Below are 21,596 nucleotides of genomic sequence, written 5' to 3' on the forward strand. Positions count from 1 at the left end.
AAGTGGGAGCTGGTGGGACGCCTGATGGTAAGCGCTACCACCGCACATGAATGATGGATGGATCGACTTTAAATTGGGAAGGGATGAAGAAACGATTGGTAAGAGGACTAAAGGAAAGGACTGGGAAGGGTAAAAAAAGGACTCATATCCTTTTCCTTACCCTTCCTAGTCACCGAAACACAGCAGAATGCTATTTCACGGTTTTCTGTGGAGGTGTGGTAGTTCCACGGTGGGAGCTGGCGCAATTCGTGCCGAAACGTGCTCGACTACCACATACACGTACTATATTTACGTTTAGAAATTAAAGACTTTTTAACGGATTCTAAAAGCGATTTATTAATTATATTATATTGTTAACCCTCGAGATTTCGAACACTTTACAGCGAGCGTGGTCAAGGGGAGACTCCCCGTGTCCCCATAATAATAATATAATGAATAAATCAAGTTTAAAATCCGTTAAAAAGTCTTTAATTTCTACCTGCGAAATGTCAATATCCCATGTTATGTAAAAGCCCAGCTCTCGCATGACTAATTGAGTCAAACCCTTTTAGTCTGTAATTAACAGTATCGCAGTTAGTTTTATTTAAGTTTAGTTAGTTTTTAGTGTAGATATTAGTTGTAAATTTATTTATGAAGATTTTATTTTTTTACTTAAGTTTTTTTGTGCATGTGCGGTGTTGTTATATATAAAAATTCAGTGTCATGATGTATATTGCCAATGAACTCTTCACCAAATCGACCGATTTTGATGAAATTTGGCATTTTATGTGTAATTTGGTCCACCTTAAGATATGGAATAGTTTTCATTTCGATTAATTATCCCAATAATTCTTAATCTTAATATTTTTAATTATTACTAAGCCACAGCAACGCGTTTAAACAGAAAAAAATAAATTTATTGGCAACGCGTGCTAGCAGACAATACATTTATATTTTTCCATCTTACCAATATTGGAAATATTATATATAAAATTCTCGTGTCACAATGTTAGTCTCTATACTCCTCCGAAACGGCTTGACCGATTCCTCTGAAATTTGGTAAGCATATTGGGTAGGTCTGAGAATCGGCTAACATCTATTTTTCACACCCCTAAATGATAAGAGTAAGGCAGAACAGCGTTTGCCGGGTGCAGCTAGTAGTTTATAAAAAATTTATCTACACTGTAATATTATATAGTGGGATTCCATTTTTAAAAAATCAACATGACCGACATTTGGCGACAATTTTCCGCCGAAATTTGGTGATATATATTCACTCACCATAAAACTTAGACCTAGCTAACAGGCTGCCCTCTATCACGAATCCCTCCTTTCTATTGGATATATAGAAAGCCGACACCGGCGGGTGGTGCGACACCTGGAAAGATATAAATATAATTTTAACATAACATTAGGTTAATTTTTATACTAGGTTGATTTAGCTCTTTCCATAAAAAATGCGAGTTATTATTTTTTTCATTATTACCTACTTAATATAAATAGGAGAAAATGTATTTATTTTTTTTCGTTCTTTCTTAATAAATAAATAAAGTACACAATAGGCGGTCTTATCGCTAATGCAGCGATCTCTTCCAGACAACCAGATAAACTCGAACTCTAAACATTTATTCATTCACTAGCTGCGCCCCACGGTTTCACTCGCGTTTTCACTCACGGTTTCAAGTCCGTATCCCCTAGGAATATCGGGATAAAAAGTTATAGCCTATATGCTATTCCAGATGTCCAGCTGTCTACGTACCAAATTTCATTGCAATCGGTTCAGTAGTTTATGCGTGAAAGTGCAACAAATACACACGCATCCTCACAAACTTTCGCGTTTATAATATTAGTAAGATAGGATTCTTCTGTGTAATTTTTCTGTAGTGTCAAATACATTTTTCATTGTCAATTCCTCTATCTCTTTCTCACTTCCACTCTTCCCGTCTCCCTCACCTGTTCGGCGACGTAGTACGTATAGTTGTCGCTGGTGTGCCGCCAGCAGCACCGGAAGGTCTCGCCCAGCACCGGGTTGTAGGGCTTCTTGAGGCCCTTCGGCTTCCGGTACAGCCCGGACAGGTACCAGCGGAGGACACCTTTGAACCGCTGGTACGGGTCCTCGTGGGATTGCGCCCTGGGGGATATCATATTTCTAGCGTACGGTATGCAGACGACAATACGTTTTATACTAAACTAGCGCTTCGCCCGTGGTACATATATAGCCTATAGCCTTCCTCAATAAATGGGCTATCTAACACTGAAAGAAATCGGACCTGTTGTAGTTACTGAAATTAGTGCGTTCAAACAAACAAACTCTTCAGCTTTATGATATAAGTATAGATTCTGTTTTTTTTTTTTAACTTTAACGGACATATTCTCTGCGATTGATATTTTTTATATCATAGTCGGCAAAGGAGCTGGTAGGTCGCCTGGTGGTAAGCGTTACCACCGCCCATGGATATGTGGAGAGACACAGGAGGTGAAGGAAAACAAGTGACATCTGCCAAGTCACACTTGGCCAGCGTGCTGGATTATGGCCTGAACCCTTACAGGATGCCTGTGTCCCAGCAGTGGGAACATGTATGGGCTGATGATGATGACAATGTTAAATTAGTACTATTATAATATGATAAAACCAGCTTTCGCCCGCGACTTCACACGCAGAAATTCGGGTTAGTTCCTAAGATAACCCCCTACAACGTGACAAACTCACAAATTGTACCACTGTATATTATTACTATCTTTTGCCTGCGGCTTCGCACGCGTATAATATATGTTATTATACATAAAAACATTCCTCTTCAATCACTATCTATTAAAAAAAAACTCCATCAAAATCTGTTGTGTAGTTTTAAAGATCCAAACATGTACACATCCAGACGCGGGGAGCGACTATGCTTTATACTATGTAGTGACAATATATTATAGTATCACTCACTGTCCCAACAAGTCCGCGTGGTAGTAATTATCGGACAGTTTATCTAGGAACGACCTGGGCTCCAAGATGAAGGTCGGCAGCACCACCTTGCTGAGGTCCATGCCCGGACGGACCTGCTTCAGCAGGAACCACAGCAGCGACTTGTTCTCCTCCGCCACTTCCTCGACCAGCTCGCCAGCCTGGGATTTCGGTATTTAAACAACTTGGGAGTGGTTATTTTAGTATATAGTTCATAAAATACTAGCTGCGCCCCGCGGTTTCAACCGCGCAAGTCCGAATCCCGTAGGAATATCGGGACAAAAAGTTGCCTATGTGTTATTCCAGTTCTCCAGCTATGTGCGTACCAAATTTCATTGAAATCGGTTCTGTAGTCTTTGCGTGAAAGAGCAACAAACACACACACACACACACACACAACCTTACAAACTTTGGCATTTATAATATTAGTAGGATAGTAGGATTGCTTGATCTCTGTGACGGATTTCAACAAAAGCAATGGAGAAATTTTTAAACGAGCGTCGCGTATTTATTATTGTGTTTATTTTTATGATATCTCCCGCCCTGTTTCCATTAATATTTGTTGTTTCGTTGTCTCGAAGAGATCGCTACCTTAATGGCAACACGCTTGTTAGGGTAGTAGAAATTAGGGTTAGGAAAATAGGGTTAGGTGAGGGTTTCAATTCGAACCAGTAGTTCCTGTGATTAGCGCGTTCAACTTAACAAAAAAAAAAACTTCACGGATCTATAATCTATAAGATTGTAATGTCAACACATGAATAAAACGTTAAGGTGACTGAATTACTGATCTATCAACACACAGCCCAAACTACTGGACGGATCGGACTGAAATTCGGTATGCAGATAGATGTTATGACGTATGCATCCCAAGGGGATAAAATAGGATGAAAAATTTTGACCACGAGGCCGAATCTGCGGCCAGTATAGAAATAGACATTCGCCACACTCACCGCCCCGATCTCCCTATCGGGATCCTCAACGTACAACCCCTCTATCCTCGCTATGATGTCACGTTTCCTCACAACCGGATCCGGCTGGACCTCCGGCATCCCGCCGCGGGATCCCTCGCTGTCCGTGTCCGAAGCGGCGCCGGCTAACTCTGCAACATTATGGTGGGAGGGGGGGGATAGTCTAGCCGCTATGTGTCGTGGGTTCTAGCTGGCGGGCGGGAAGTTATACTTTTTCTTGGGGGGCGGAGGAAAGAGGTCATGTACGCATTGCTTACTTGTATGTGGTGTTGTAATTACTCTTTTTTTATATTTAGTTAGATAAATTATAAATTAGATAAATTTTTGGGCTATTTTTATTATAACATATGTACATCGGAATGTTATATACGGCATTAAAAGAGTCAACAAATCAAGTTAATTACATACTCATACATATTATATTATAAGTTATTCTGAACATGACCGTTTTTGATGGGGGTAGATGTCAAAAAAGTATAACTTCACACAATGAAAGAATAAGAAATCCAGTTTAAAAATTGCTTACTCTTCCTATAAATTGCTCTAGCCAAACGGAGCGCATACTAAAAGCATTGTAGTTATCTACAAAAACACATCAAATCGCATACATTCAAAATTGTACCTTAGCATAATAAAAACAGAGTAATAATTTACTATCCTCGTGTTAGGAGCTGGTTGATAAGTATTATGAAAACGTTTTAGAATAACACCCGTCGCTAACTTATCGCCATTTATATGATAACTATCGCTAATATTATGTTATATAATAGCGTGGTACATGCAATACCAGAATACCACCAAGAACTTAATCCAGCCTCATTACCGGAAATCAGATTCTGAATTAAGCATCTGAATTTAGACACGTATTCCGTTAGTGTGACGTCAGGGTGTATTGATACTCAGTTTATCAAGGCTTCTTATCCACTATCACCAAACAGACAAAGATAAAAGACTTCGTAATTACCGTTCGTAATCTATCTCAACGCATAATTACAATCAAAATTAGCTTAAGATAATATACAGATAGTATTAAACTCAGTTTTTTTTTTCGTGTAAAAAATCAAAACTGTGCTCCATGGAGTTTTTTTTTTTGATATTACGCAAGTGCTACCCATAAATGAATCATGTCAATTTAACGGTTTTTAAACGCAATTTATTCATCATATTATCTACTTCTTTTCGTATACTTTACAGCGTAGGATAGTGGGACTACGGGAATACAAAACTATTAATTTTTTCTCGGATATCAAACTATCTCTGTGCAAAATTTCACCCGAATCGGTGTTATATCAGCGGGGAGACGTCCGGGTCGGGCTCCACCTTCCCCGGCGCACTATACACAACTACCACATTAGAACGGCGGTATCAAAAAAAAACTACCTTCCTAAATATTAAGTATCAAGTTGATTCACAAATTATCAGAAACCAAATATAGGTAAATGTAATCAAATTTCAAAAAAAAAAAAAAATACAAGAATCATCGAAATCGGTTCACCCGATAAAACAGTACGGTCGAATTCGAAACCTCCGTTTTTCGAAGTCGGTTGAAAACATCTCTTACACGACGGTTAAATTACACAATCTTAAAACAAATAACAATTGTCATATTTGAGAAGAGTTTGCATAATTTATTTCCATGTATTTGCATTTGGTCTTATTATTTATATTATATTTATATTATTATAGTATTTTTTATCGCGATATAAGAACAATGATATTAAATCGTATGATAATTTTTATTTCTTTAAGATGTATTTGCAACTAGCTGTCCGCCCCGGCTTCACCCGTGGTACATATATACCCTATAGCCTCAGCCTTCCTCGATAAATAGGCTATCAAACACTGAAAAAATTTTACAAATCGGACCAGCGATTCCGCAGATTAGTGCGTACAAACAAACAAAAACTCTTCAGATTTTTAATATCAGTATAGATTGCATGTAGTAGTAATTTATAAATAGAATGAATTCTTATCTTTCGCTTTTTAAGTGTACATATTAGTGACATTCCAGTCTCTCAATAAAAAGGCATAAGAAATTGAACTAAAAAAAAATCTCACTCATCCTATCCTACTAATATTATAAATGCGAAAGTTTGTAAGGATGTGTGTGTGTGTGTGTGTGTTTGTTGCTCTTTCACGCAAAAACTACTGAACTGATTGCAATGAAATTTCGTACGTAGATAGATGGACAACTGGAATAACATACAGGCAAATTTTTATCCCGATATTCCAACGAGATACGGACTTACACTGATGAAACCACGGGGCGAAGCTAGTAGGCTATATATGTACCACGGGCGAAGCCGAGGCGGACCGCTAGTCATCGATATAGTTGCTGAATTCGATATTGCAATTACATAGAATATATTTTATCTGTAATCATTTTAAAAGAGCAACTACAGAGTTTGTTGCCGGCTCTTCTCTGTAGAAACTGCCTTCCGAACCGGTGGTAAATGTTATAACTGTGTTATGACGATTCAAAAGTGCTTCTATAAGAAGTCTAATTGAATGATTAAATAATTGAGTTTGAGTTTGAATTGTTTACAAATACTATGGAATAAATACAGTCTATGTCATTTGAATATCGAAAAATTACACAGTTCGCTTCCAAATGACATAGTACATAACATAACCTATTCTCTGTCTGTGGCGCGCCTTGCAGCTAGTAAACATAGACCTAGTTAATAATAGATAAGGAAGATCGCATTTAAGCGACGTAGAGATAACAACGTCAACCCGTAGAGCCGGCAAGGTAGCCAGATACTGTACAATGATAACACTCTATTAGGGTTTTCTACCTAATGGATAAAATGGTGCAGTGGTTGCTCAGTGGTGAGAACCTCGGACTTCAATATCGATAAGTCAGGGTTCGAGACCGGGCGAGCGTGCGGGATATAAATTGATTTTTCAATTAATCTCCGCATGTGGATAACATCACCACTACTTAAACGGTGAAGGAAAACATCGTGAGGAAACCGGCATGTCCAAGAGTCAAAAGTTCGACGACATGTGACATCTGCCAACCCGCACTTGGCCAGCGTTGTAGATTATGGCCAGAACTCTCAGGCCGGGAGGCCTGTGTCCCAGCAGTGGGAACATATATGGGCTGATGATGATGGGTAAAATGGGACCCTTCACCCTACTACTAAGACCTCGCCGTCCGTCCGTCTGTATGTCTGTCTGTTCGTCCGTCTATCAACAGGCTGTATCTCATGTACAGTGATAGTTATACGATTGAAAATTTACAGATATTAAGAAACGGTTGGCACGGTCACAAAATGGATGGATGAGCAATTTTTTTGCCATTGCCCTATAACTTATTTGTACGGAACCCTTTAGTTGCGAATCCGACTCGCACTTGACCGGTTTTTTAATACCTTAAGCGTGTAACAGTATGGTCGAGATTATTCCGCAGTTAGATAAAACTTAACTCAGATTTCAAAAGAATGTTAACATTCAAAGAGAGATAATTAACAACTTTGAAAAAGGCATTACGTAAAAAGAAAAATTACATCCATCTATTTCAGTTTACAATCAAAGTTTTTTGTCAGTTTGTTTATATTGGACAAACTAAAAAACCGATTAATCAATGTTGAAAATAAATGTCGTTGTTTTATGCCCCATGAAACCGGGCAGATCCGGGGCGTGTTCTCATGTACTCTTTACCTCCACTCTTATCTGTTTCAGCAATAGATAGAGACCAACTAAGACCTTAACATACATAGACATCACCCTAAATACGGTATATTGAAGTCAAAAAAGTGAAGTCCCGTGTCCCCTACTGGGGTATGGGGCAGATGATATACATCTGTTCCACTGATCGATTTTCTTTATGGACAAGTAGGTGATCAGCCTTCTGTGTCCTGCCAGAGCGAGACTTTTTTTTATTGTCCCCACCGGGAATCGAACCGAGGAACTCTCGGTTCTACGCTCACGCGTTTACCACTATACCAAGGAGGCGGTCATATTAAAGTCATAGCCACCCATTAATGTACATTCATCTCTCTCCCTCCACCCAATCCGTCCGAACAACAGAGAGAGACGGCTACCACCAACCTACCTCCATTACAACGCAGGAACTCGCAGCCCGCCTCGCCGTTCCCTTGCACCAATATAGCCGAATCGACGGACAGTTTCCTGGCCAGGTCGAGGGTGTAAAAACTGTTCGGATCCGAGGACTGTCTGACCACCTTCTTCCGTTTCAGCAGCGAGAAGATGCTCGACCGTCTCCGGTTCTTGTCTTTCAGCTTTGATGACAGCAATATGTCAGTTTCTATGTCTACCGTCATTGTAGTCGATTCTCACTTTCTTGAGGGTAGTTCGTGGTGTCAGATCATTTCGTCACGTGTAACTTCTGAAGGAGCTGATCTTCTCTTGTGTTAGTTCCCGAAGTTTAGTACTTTTTTTCTGATAGAACGCAATGGCTATGATAGAGTTGTTGGGTTTTCTCAGTCCATTCACAATTTTGATTCGAATTTTGAAGATTTCTTATTAATTTAAATGCTCTTTTGTCGAGTCCTACTTCCTACTAGTCGTATCCTACTAATCCTACTAATCCTACTAATATTATAAATGCGAAAGTTTGTAAGGATGTGTGTGCGTTTGTTGCTCTTTCACGCAAAAACTACTGAACCGATTGCAATGAAATTTGGTACGTAGACGGCTGGACAACTGGAATAACATATAGGCGACTTTTTATCCCTATATTACTATGCGATACAAACTTACGCGGGTGAAACCGGGGGCGCAGCTAGTATGCTACGTATATGAGCAAATAAGACGATTTTCTTGATTCTATAATTTGATTAGAATTAGTTTTCCTTTAATTATCTTTATTTTACTAGTTGTTCGCGCCGCCTTCGCCCGTGGTACATTTCCGGGTTAAAAAGTATCCCATAGCACTCGGAAATTTCTAAAAAAAATGTTGAGAAGAATTTCAAAATCGGCAAAGCAGTTTCGGAGCCTTTAGGGTACAAACAAACAAAGAAACCTTTCCCTCTTTATTATATCAGTATTGGTATTATATCATATATTAGTAATTAACAAGCAAAATTGTAATTATGTAATAATTAGGACACCATTTCGAAACAGAAAACATATAAAGCAACGTGTGTTTTTGTCGAGTTTACAAAAGCCACTGCAATTAATCATTTTTTATAAGGTCAAGCTCAAACGCTAAACGCTTGGGTAATTATAATTAAATTGTTTATTACAATTTAGAAACGGAAACGTTCAAATTTTTCGTTTGTGTTTTGTTTTTTTTTTTTTGTTGAAAGAAATATGCGCGGGAAAACCGTTTTTGAAGTTTTTTTTTTTTTGTTAACAATGACATGTCAAAGGGTATTAAATTTAAATATATGTTTATGACAAATGACGAGAATAGCAGATTTAACGTTATTATTGTATTTTAACGATTCAAGTTGCTTTTAACCGACTTCAAAATGAAAAGTTTATAAATTCCAAATGTATGTACATATATTATTGTATAATATTGTGGGATTTCACAGTTTTTGAATGTTTGCCAGCTGCACAGCTCGAAACACTTCCATAGAAATAATTTATGTTTGTTTGTGTGTTTGTTTGTCCACACATAAAATAAAAACTGTAAGTCGGTTCAAACTTATATCTTTTTAATCCGTTAGGAACGCTTCAACTTAGGGATATGGGTAAAGTTGATCAAAATAGATAGCGTCGTTTTTGAGATAGGAGGCTGAATATATAATTTACACGGAAAACCACATCACATCGGCTTCCAAACGATAAATCGTTGCAGTCGGTAGAATTATGTAAATTATCCTATCCTATCCTACCAATCCTAGTTCTACTAATATTATAAATGCGAAAATTTGTAAGGATGTGAGTGTGTTTGTTGCTCTTTCACGTCAAAACTATTGAACCGATTGCAATGAAATTTGGTACTTAGATAGCTGGACAACTGGAATAACACATATGCAAATTTTTATCCCGATATTCCTACGGGATACGGACTTACGCGGGTGAAACCGCGGGGCGCAGCTAGCTATCTATGTATTAAATTGCAATAGCTTTAGTTAAAATGTTAAAGGAAAACATCGTGAGGAAACCGGCATGTCCAAGAATCAAAAGTTCGACGACATGTGACATCTGCCAACCCGCACTTGGCCGGCATGCTGGATTATGGCCTGCGCCCTCGTAGGAGGCCTGTATCCATGCAGAAATCCGTTCAGCAGTTTCCGCGAGATCGCCGAACAAACATCCAAACAAACAAACATTCACATTTATAATATTAGTGTGAATATTATAAATATATCACTATTATACGAGGAAATTACGCAGTGAAAGGTCAATGACCCCTGCTAGCGAACACATGCATTACTAGCTGCGCCCCGCGGTTTCGCCCGCGTAAGTCCGTATCCCGTAGGAACATCGGGATAAAAATTGCCTATGTGTTATTCCAGTTGTCCAGCTGTCTACGTACCAAATTTCATTGCAATCGGTTCATTAGTTTTTGCGTGACAGAGCAACAAACACACACACACCCTTACGAACTTTCGCATTTATAATATTAGTAGGAAGTAGGATAGGATAGAATGAGTTCTTATATATTTCGAATACATTTTTTGTCCCTTTCATTACTGCAACTGGCATGACTGTCTCTTTCTTCGCAAATTATTTTAATGTATTTTTTTTGCATTATATAACGTAGGTATCTCATTCATTCTTATTTATTTAATTTATCTCATCTATATATATTTGTATAAATTTGCTTCCAGCTTCTGTCCCTATGTATGTATGTATGTATTCAGTATGTATGTCTTTAAATCTACACAGCGGACTTTGATGGGTTTTTTTAATAGATAGAGTGATTCAAGAGGAAGGTTTATATGTATAAATAAATCTAAAAGCCTACGGCGAATTTAACGCGTGCGAAGCCTCGGGCAGAAGCTAGTATAATATAAAGGGGTAATGGTTCTGAATTTGTGAGTCTGTCACGTTGTATCTTAGGAACGGGCAACGCCGGGGCGGTGCGCTAGTCTCGATATAACATATCGCGAAAAATTTAATATGTTTGCACGGTTGAAATCAGTTATCAGCACAAAACAGCTGCATCATTAACGATACGATAATTACGCAATTATAATTAGACAATCTATATGTAAATACTTTTGATAATATATAAGTATACAGTAGAAAGATAATTTTTATTTTCTTTGTTTTTCTGTGTATTTGTTAAGGATGAAACTTAAACAATACAATTTTTTGAGTTAAAAGTGTGTTTAATCACACTACCACATTTATATTATGAATTTGAAAGTTCGTTTGTTTGTATGTTTGTCCGTCAACCACGCAGACACTACCGAACGGTTTTTGATGAAATTTGGTATACAGACATCGTGTGAGCTGACTTGGATGGTAAAATACTTTTTATCCCAATTAAATGCTCCCTTGGGATAAAACAGGAATCTTGATATCCGGACGGAGCCGGGACTAGCGTCTAGTCACTATATAGTATAAAACAAAATCGCTTTCTCTGTCCCTATGTCCCTGTGTATGAGTAAATCTTTAAAACTACGCAACGGATTTTGATGGGGTTTTTTTTAATAGATAGAAGACGAAGGTTTATATGTATAATGACATCTATTAAACTACTCCGCAATTGACACGTGCGAAGCCGCGGGCAAAGGCCCAGGCCAAAAAATTATATAATAAAGGGGATAATTTTTCTTTTACGCATGTTTGTAACGATTTCACTTAAAAATTGCTTGATCGATTTTAATCATGATTTTATTGATAAATAGCTATTTTTCCCATTGGCTACAATATCTACTGGGACAACTACTAAGTAAACGCTGCCTTTTATACAACCCGAGCGAAGCCAGGTCAAGTGGCTAGTTGTATATTAATATAATATTATTTGTGAGAGTTTTTAACACGCTTTTATTAGCTTCACCTGTATGTTTGTATGTAACCGACTCGTTTAGACTCGATTCTGACCCACGTCAAACGGACAGATTCAATTCAAACTCTGTACACTTATCAAGGATCGGTGACGATACAATAATGTCATGAGTTTATCTTATTATCCTGATTAGGATCGCCAGAGCCAAGTGGTGTCAGGATAGTTAGATTTTAACTTTAAAATTTTACGAATAATAGGATATCCGATGAGAATCAACCGAATATGTCCAGCCGTTTGCTAGTTTGGCGCTAAGCAATTTTTCTTTTCGTTATATAATCGTATTTACATCCACAATTTGTCATTTTTCACACTAACATTTATCACACCTATACACACTACACTAAGTACACTCACACACACAAACAAACTACATATCATAAACTTCAAAATCTTCCACAATACATTCAAATTACAAAATCAAAATTCGATTGTTGCTTGTATCACTTTTCCGCCATAAACAATAACAGATTCGAAAGCGCGGGAAATTATTGAAACGTCAAAAATGAACGCGCGCGGTTCGAAAATTATTTTTCGTTCTTTTTTTTTTTTTTAATGTATCATTCGACATGCGTTTCGGCGCGAACGAGGTAAAACACTGCGTTATCTCAGCCACGATGGAGTCGTGCAATCACTCATTAGCTTAAAAGTAAATAAACATTTATTTCAATATCGTGTACAAACGTTTTTGTCTGATACATTGTGTGCGCGTGTGTGCGTGTGTTTTTTTTATGTCCTTACACGCTGACTCTGTTGAACGCGTCATTATTTACCTACTTATGTCAATATCTAGGTATAAATATTAAGTTATTTGTATAGTAATTACAATTTGTTTCTATGTGTTTTAATGAAAGGTAGTTTATAGTGCCTGAATTAAGGTACTGTTTGCATTAAATCATCTTAATATAAGATGCATATGGACTGACTGATCTACCAACGCACAGCCCAAACTACTGGAACAATCGGGATAAAATTTGGCATGCAGACAGCCACTGTGACGTAAGCATCCGCTAAGAAAGCATTTTGATAAATTCCACTCCCAAGGGGTTAAAATAGGGGATGAACGTTTGTAACATAAATTTATGTAGACCACGCCGGGCGAAGCCGCGGCCTTCATACGCGCGCGTTGTGAAGATTTAAAATGATAATTTACGCTATAAATAATGGCAACAATATTTTATTCTCAATTTAATATTTTGTTACTAATTATCTTTTCTGTTTCTTCGAGGTTACTTATTTATGTTTTTTTATACACGTTTATCTTATTTTTTAATTTAAATTATATGAAATTGAGGGTTGAGTAAAGAATCGCCATGCGTGTTAAGTTTTTCACTGCATAATATACTGAGCCCCGCGGTTTCACCCGCCTAAGTGCGTATCCCGTAGGAATATCGGGATAAAAAGTTGCCTATATGTTATTCCAGTTGTCTACCTGTCTACGTACCAAATTTCATTGCAATCGGTTCAGTAGTGTTTGCGTAAAAGAGCAACAAACACACACACATCCTTACAAACTACGTAATATTAGTAGGAAGTTGGATTAGTAGGATAATGTTGCCATCACAATAAAGTGATATAAATAAATAAATAAACAATATATTAAGAATAACATAACCGTATAAATGAGGCAAGAACGAAAGAAAAAGATATATTATATTATTTTCGTCGATAAAACGTCGCATGCAAACACGGCCTAAGCTGTAATAAGACCGAAGGTCGTTGAAGGCCACAGACCGTACCGTCAGCTTTGTTGGCGTAATAGTACCTACTAAATTATATATTTGGTCTTTCGTCACGTATAGGTTTAGTTGACTCTATAAATAAAATAACCACATAGGCAGTGGCGTAGCTATCATCGGGCCAGGTGGTGCAGTGCACCAGGGCCCCGGAGCTCAGGGGGCCCTCTAACCTCAGCTTTGGAAGAGGGGTGGCAGGCGGAAAGAGGGGAGGAGGGCCCGATTCTTTCCCTATGCACCAGGGCCCTTGTTCCTCTAGCTACGCCACTACTACTAAGCACATAGGTCGGAGGTGTAGGTGTTTTTCTATCACTTGCTATGTTTTCGTGTGACCATCACCTTTAATAGTTATATAATAAGAAAAACGGTAAAGTGTGTGTCGGCCTCGCTAAGATTCCGTGCGAATAAGCTAACACCGAAAGAGTAACAGCGAAAAACAATGGTCGCCCATCCAATTTATGGCCTTGCGAACCGTCGCTTAACCCAGATTTTTTTGTCATTTGTTGTTATTTTTATTGCAGCACCACAAACATATCTTCTGTGACTTTTTCAATTTGTCTAACTATCACAGTTCATGAGATACAGCCTGGTGATAGACAGATAGATGGAAAAACAAAGGTCCTAGTAGTAGGATTCTCTTTGGATACGGAACCATTTGATTTAACTTAAAAAAATAATAATACAAAGTATTCAAAATTTCTGAGTAAGACAGATTTTTTTATTCCGGATGAATTCTGCGAAATGGGCTGGTCATATTGAACTAGCAGTCCGCCCTGGATTCGCTCATCTACATACGACCATGACGTCCTTTATTTTAATTTCTCCAAGTACAGCCGGTCGTCTGGAAGAAATCGCTATTTAGCGATAAGACCACCATTCGTAAGAATGTTACCTAAGTCAAGGATCAATTTGTATCAATCCAGACCAATGAAGCATAAATCTATACTAATATTATAAAGCTGAAGAGTTTGTTTGTTTGTTTGCACGCACTAATCTCAGGAACTACTTATCCGATTTGAAAAATTCTTTCAGCGTTAGATAGCCCATTTATTGAGGAAGGCTATAAGCTATATATATACCACGAGCGAACCCGGGGCGGACCGCTAGTAAAGATATAAATAAACAAAAAAAAAACCCTTAATCAGTCACAGATTCGACGTGTGACCCCCAATTCCGTTTATAGATACGGATACGGAACCCGTCCACGCGCGCGTTCGACCTGCACTCGGCCCAATATTATCCGACTTAAATCGAAAAGGAAATCTCGATTATTGGCCGTCATATGATATCGATGTATCAATGTCGGAAACACAATGGAATCCGATAACATATTGAGCGTCACCAGCTGTTGTCCGACTGCGCTATCGATAAAGCGTTTTAAATTGAAACAAACAACGAATCGAGAAAGTTTAGAATGAATAGAAAAGATTTGATCATGTGGCGGGATGCTACTGGTTTGGCAAAAAAAACGCGGGTTCGTATCGCGCCTCGTGATCAAAAAATTGTTTTCTTTCTATTCTTTCAAAATTTCTCATTTATAAAGCACTTGTTGCACCCCGCGGTGTCACCCGCGTAAGTCCGTATCCCGTAGGAATATAGGGATAAAAAGATGCCTATACGTTATTCCAGTTGTCCAGTTGTCTATGTACCAAATTTCATTGCAATCGGTTCAGTACATTTTGCGTGAAAGAGCAACAAACACACACACACATCCTTACAAACTTTCGCATTTATAATATTAGTAGGAAGTAGGATTTCAATGCTATAAACATCAAAAATTTAAAATAAACACGAATTATTTATAAAAAATTATTTATAAAAAAACACTTGAATATTATTAGTAGTATATGCTTGAGGATATATGCGAATTTGATAGTGATATAAATTTGATACGATACATAAAAATCGAAACTGTACCTCTAATAAAGAAAGAAGTGTTTCTTTGAACGATTAAAAATCATGCTTACATATGAGCAATAATTCTGAAATTTTATCGAATTATTTTTTTAGCAACATAGTAATTAAATAGTGATTTATATTCCTACTACAATTGATAGATATTTAGTAATTCGCGTTTTCCTATATCAGACATTGCGCTAACGCGGCGTACGCATGTGTGCGCGCGGCCCTGTACCGACATAGCCGATGATCCATTAATTGTATGAATGTGTGCGTGCGAGAACATTTCTTCCAAGCAAATGCTCCGTCTTTCACATTCCACAAACCTTACCAAAAACACGTTCCTAACTTATCTAAATCCACCAACTAGGTCACAATCAAGACATACGTTAGCAAATCTAGGACCTAAGTCAAAATCTAGACATACAATAGCGAATCTAGACCCTCACCGGTGACGATCTTTCCAGCGACATACACACTGTCCTGGCTTAGCCTATCATCTCTCCGTTCTGTTTGGGACGCCTCATAATTTACTGAGGGTAGCTTGTGATAATCTATGAGCGAGAATTTCTTGTACGGCGTCGTTCTAGAACATTCGAGAAGCTGATAGAAAAGTTTTTCGCAGTAAATTTGCAGACACATTGCATGTGGTCTGAGCAAATGAAAATATTTCTTTGGAAGACGAGTATAGGGTTTTTCGCTACTTTTTTATGACTATCTGGAATAGCGTCTTTTTCCTTCTTATTTGTTCTTGAAATTTCATCAAAATATAATTTAATTTAAATTATCGTTTGCGTTGGTCCGCCAAGGAGGGATATGAAGCAATTTTTGATGAATATCCATTTTTTAATAATTCATGACAATACATTTATATATCTACGTAATTTTTTTACATTATATAGACCGTAATGTATGCATGCATTTTATGTAATAATAATCTTACTTGAAACACTGAAAATTCATTCGTCCCTTCTGTATTAGTCTGTTTAATGCTGTATCTTATTGAGAATCATCGGGCCAATACTGTTTCCTACCTGTTATAAGCTGAACCAGATGGTTTTGGACACACATTAATAACATTATTTAATTATTTAATCTAAATATTATTGTGTCTTTTTTCTTCATTTTTATTGTCACACTGTTTCGTTAAATAAATGTTTTTTCTTTTTCCTTTTATCAAAGTAGTCGACTCAAAAACCTACATCTTTATTTCGCTGCCAATTCGAGACGACATTACGTCATAGGCCAATAACATGTCCCTTTCCCCACCCGATTTTTATCACTCGCTCAGTCCCTAATACAACCTCAAAACTACCCACCTAACACTGCAACCACCGGCGGGCACGTCCAAATCCTCCGACGAGGAAGTCGTCGTGTCCCTGAACCTCTCGTCGCTTGGTGCCGTTTTTGTGATCAAAATATTCTCCGGAGTGTCGCAGATCACTTCGGAGTTGCCCAACAGCCGTCGCTTCAGCTTATTGTGGAAGGAATCATCATTTTCCGAATCGGTCTTCGCTCCGGACTCGCGCAGTTCGCTTATACGCTTCTGCGCCGCTTTAGACTTGCGTATAGACGGCGTGGAGCTACGCCTGTCGTAATTCGACAACTCCTCCGCTCTCTTGTCCTTGCTTCCCTGTTTCAGGGCCAATTTGGGCATGTCGAAGAACTTCAAGATGGGCGATTTGCGTATCAGCTCTAAGTTCATGGGGCTAGAGGTGAGACTCCTGTGGCGCATCTGTTTCACTTCCAGCCGTTTGGTTTTGATATTGTCGCTGGAAGACGAACGCTTTGGGGGTCGTTTACGAGCTATGCTCGGCGTGGATACTGTGGTGTCTGGCGTGAATACTGTGATATAGCAATACAGGGGAAAGGGTTGAGGGGAAAGGGAAGGGGGATGTTAGTTTTATTTGTTTATAACGGTATACTTACATGTTATGTTATTATAGACATCTAAAAATATAAGGAGATCGGTGAAGTCGTAAGAGATACAATTTATTAAAGACATTCACTAATTTTAATCGACTATGTTGTATACCCTGGGCTTACACGTGGCACACGTCACCGGGCTGTTAAGCCTATATTTGGTTATAGTGCTATCCCACTCGCACGAAAAAATAGGTAGGAATTACTGAATATGTTATGTCAAATTGGTAATACTGATATGATATATGTATATAGATAATAAATATGATATATGTATTAAACATATATCATATTTATTAACATATTAATGCTAATTAAGTCATTTCAAATAAACAATAGAATTACAGATAGAACAGATACTTAGAATTAATAGCATAGATATATACGTTTTATACAAGTATTAATAGCGTTCTATAATTTAGCGTATAATTTAAGACATGATTTACCTAAAAACCATCGTTTTATTACTGTGGATAAAACCTTCTTTATAAAAGGGCTGTAATCTTAAAACAAACATAGCATAAAATTATTGCTAAGATATAACGTGTGTATTAATTATGAAATAAAGCGTATGACAATTAATTTATGTCAACAAAAAATCTCATAAATAATGATACAAAATCTAACTTTAATTAAATATATTGATAAACAAATCCCAAAGTTTAAAACATCGACCAATGAACGAATGCTGTTACAAGACGTGGGATGTGCTCTCTTTTAGTTTGATTTACTGTCAATACATAGAATTTTGCACCATAACGCAATAACAATAAAATCGAATTTTGCAAATAGGATGTGAAACTTATTTTCTTCTAGATTATTTTATTATTTCTTAAGCAGGAAGCTCTTGAATCAACCATGAATGTTTCTCACTTAACCTTGACCTACCCTCGCAGTTATATCAGTCACAGATTCAATTTCAGTCCAGTTCAGAACCATATCATTGCTTTACTACAATGAGATTTTACACATTCGGGCCGAAAAACTGTCCTCAACATATGTAAATCCTACTCCAATTCATGGCTTCTTATAACACATACACAAAAAATAAAGCGAAACAATAGATCAAAAAAACTTCAATATATATCCCATAGCATATATATGCCATAATCATGTTGTGTATTATATTTATATGTATATTGAAAAAAAAAGTACCACTGTGCATAGTACACCATCAGCAGAACACCCTGTATACAAAATATATCTTTCAGAATATAGGATTATTATTATGTTATAACTGAAATCAACTCACCGTGTTCATTAAAGTGCTTCTCAAGCTCCTCGTGCGAGATGTTCGTCTGCGACGCGGGCGCGTCTACCGCCTGCTCGGGCCGCGAACGGGAACATCTGTATATATATATAATTGGAATCTCGGAATCGGCTCCAACGATTTTCATGAAATTTAGTATATAGGGGGTTTCGGGGGCGATAAATCGATCTAGCTAGGAATCTTTTTTAGAAAAAATCATATTCGTGTTTTATCGACTTAAACTTAGCGACTCTTACTGACATCTATTGGCGAATAATAATACTATTTTTTGGTGAATAATTTAAGTTCCAGCAGATGGCGTTGTTAAGTAAGGAAGTCAATGAGTGTTTGCTTTGAGGTTAGACTAATTGTTTATATTGTTTTGTGTCTTCTTAATGCACGTGTTCACTTAAAAAATGCCTATCGATCTTGGAAAAAAAACGCTTATAAACAATATAACTTCACGAAGTTAGTCGGTCATCCAGGTACTATATATATATATATATATATATATATATATATATATATATATATATATATATATATATAACTCTGAAGGTGACTGACTGACTGACTGACTGACATAGTGATCTAGCACAGCCCAAACAGCTGGACGGATCGGGCTGAAATTTGGCATGCAGATAGATGTTATGACGTAGGCATGCGCTACGAATTTTGACAAATCTTGTAAAAATATTATCAATATAAAAAAGAAACACCCTCATATGGATCCCGGGATCCCCCTCCTTACCCGTCTTATTTCAAGGAATGGGAGGGGTAAGGAAGGGACTACGGCCGCTAGGCTCGTTTTAAAGTGCCCCCATTTGCCCCATACCCCATACCTGAGCATAGCATTACTGCACCGCAGGGCCAACTCCAGCCCGTCGAGCCAGCAGTGGCCGGCCGCTTGCGACGGCGCGCGGAATATCAAATGCGCAGTCGGTAAAGGTTGTACCACTGCACCTAGAGGGATGGACTAACAATTAACATACTTCTTTCGTCAATATATGCGTAATAATTTCAATTTCAAATGGTGGCTTTGATAATAATTACTCATTTCGTTTCATTAGTACATGTGCGTTAAAATCCTCTATTAAAAGGTACGAACTACGTTGTATAACATTTATTGAAATTAACACCTTATTGAGTCGCAATAACGTTCAAAATCCATTGTATCGCTCATTAATAAACTACGTACAATACGCACTTAGGCAGAGTTTTAGTTCTGCCAATTTTTAAGAATCTTCATTTCTATTGTTCGTTTAAATTATATACTTAGAGCAGTGGTGGGTGGGATATGCCTTTAAAAACGAAATGCCGAGAGTTCGAAACCAGCCGAGCGTGCGAGAAATAAATAGATTTTTCAATTGACTGCTCTGAAACTGTGAAGGAGAACATAGTGAGGAAACCGGCATGTCCGAGAATCAAAACGCTCTACGACATGTGACATCTGCCAACCTTCACTTGGCCAGCGTGCTGGATTATGGCCTGAACTCTCATAGGAGGCCCGTGTCTCAGCAGTGGGAACATATATGGGCTGCAGGGGCGGATTTCTCTATAGGCCGAGTAGGCCCGGGCTATAGGGCGGCGAAATTTGGAAAATGAACGAGGACAGGTTAAACGCTCTGGAATCACAGTCGCCACGATCACTGGATTGTGATGATTTGCTAAACAAATTCGCCGCACAGAAAGCATGGCAAAAGGCAATCTTTCCTAGGCTAGCTAGGGCAGCCAACGTATCAAATCCGCCCCTGATGGGATGTTATAATGATGATGATGATGATGATGATGATGATGATGTTGATGGTGTTGATGATGATGATAATGATGACGACGATGATGATGATGACGATGATGATGACGATGGCGACGATATGATGATGATGATGATGATGATGTTGATGATGGTGTTGATGATGATGGTTTTGATGATGATGATGATGATGATGATGGCGACGATACCTATCGTCTCGTTGTGCGGCCCCCGCGGCGCCCAGATGCTCTGCTCGAGCGGGTGGTACAGCTTGAAGCAGAAGCCGTCCTTCTTGCTCGGCCGCTCGATAACCTGGCACGACGTGAGCAGCACCGTGCCCACCCAGTGGCTGCGCTGTAAATTATTAAGAAAAAAAAAAATGCTACAGATAAACAAAAATAAAATTATATAACACTAGTGTGCAAGATTTCTGCGCATATATCTACCACTAATCACGCTAATATTATAAATGTGAATTTTTGTTTGTTTGGATGTTTGTCCGTCAATCACGATGACATTACTGAACGGATTTTGATGAAATTTGGTATACAGACAGGGTATGAGCTGACCAGGGTGATAGGATACTTTTTATCCCGATTAAATGCTCCCTTGGGATAAAACAAGATTCTTGATATCCGAGCGGAGCCGGGACGAGCGTCTAGTAATAAATAAAAACAATTTTAAACGAAATAAACTGAACCGCCTTCAAAATGTCAGAACTGGATCACATATAAATGAAGACACACGGAAGGCACTAGATCTGAAATGGAAAATGAATCATCGAAATCGGTTCACGCGTTCGTAACTTCTTAGGTAACAAAGCAAAAAAAAACAGTCGAATTGATAACCTCCATAAGCTAAATAGTTTGTTTGCTTGAACAGGTTAATCTCGGGAACTACTATTTCCATATGAAAACTTATCTTTGTGTTGAATAGGCCATCCAATCCACTCACCTTAGCTTTTGGACTCTTATACAGGAGCAGTAGGCCGGGTTTCAGCACGCACCATAACTTTGTCCATGACTTCAACGATCCGCGAACCTGAAAAAATATTTATATCACATTGATTATACATGTCACCTAATCTACATATGTCTAAGGGCAAACACCACTGACAAAGTGATCTATAGTGCCCTTTCGTCCGAAAAAAAAAATCTATACCAATAAACAAAATTGAAGTGGACTTAGGCAATTTTGACA

At 38.0% G+C, this 21,596-nt stretch overlaps 1 protein-coding gene across 1 annotated transcript in view; it reads right to left on the reverse strand.

Annotated features, from left to right (window-relative positions):
• The window catches only part of LOC119838458 (oxysterol-binding protein-related protein 8), a 41,293-nt gene that overhangs the window by 8,704 nt on the left and 10,993 nt on the right, over positions 1-21,596 (reverse strand). Inside the window, exons 5-15 of the mRNA XM_038364405.1 lie at positions 21,351-21,437; positions 20,606-20,750; positions 19,486-19,606; positions 18,647-18,741; positions 16,791-17,316; positions 15,921-16,057; positions 3,883-4,031; positions 2,915-3,093; positions 1,933-2,110; positions 1,261-1,357; positions 161-165 (exon numbers count right to left, since the gene is read on the reverse strand). Coding sequence (XP_038220333.1) covers positions 161-165; positions 1,261-1,357; positions 1,933-2,110; positions 2,915-3,093; positions 3,883-4,031; positions 15,921-16,057; positions 16,791-17,316; positions 18,647-18,741; positions 19,486-19,606; positions 20,606-20,750; positions 21,351-21,437 — 1,719 coding nt within the window. The remainder of the gene's footprint in view (positions 1-160; positions 166-1,260; positions 1,358-1,932; positions 2,111-2,914; positions 3,094-3,882; positions 4,032-15,920; positions 16,058-16,790; positions 17,317-18,646; positions 18,742-19,485; positions 19,607-20,605; positions 20,751-21,350; positions 21,438-21,596) is intronic.

The sequence above is a fragment of the Zerene cesonia genome, unplaced genomic scaffold (assembly GCF_012273895.1).
Source record: "Zerene cesonia ecotype Mississippi unplaced genomic scaffold, Zerene_cesonia_1.1 Zces_u003, whole genome shotgun sequence".
In the NCBI taxonomy this organism is placed as follows: domain Eukaryota; kingdom Metazoa; phylum Arthropoda; class Insecta; order Lepidoptera; family Pieridae; genus Zerene; species Zerene cesonia.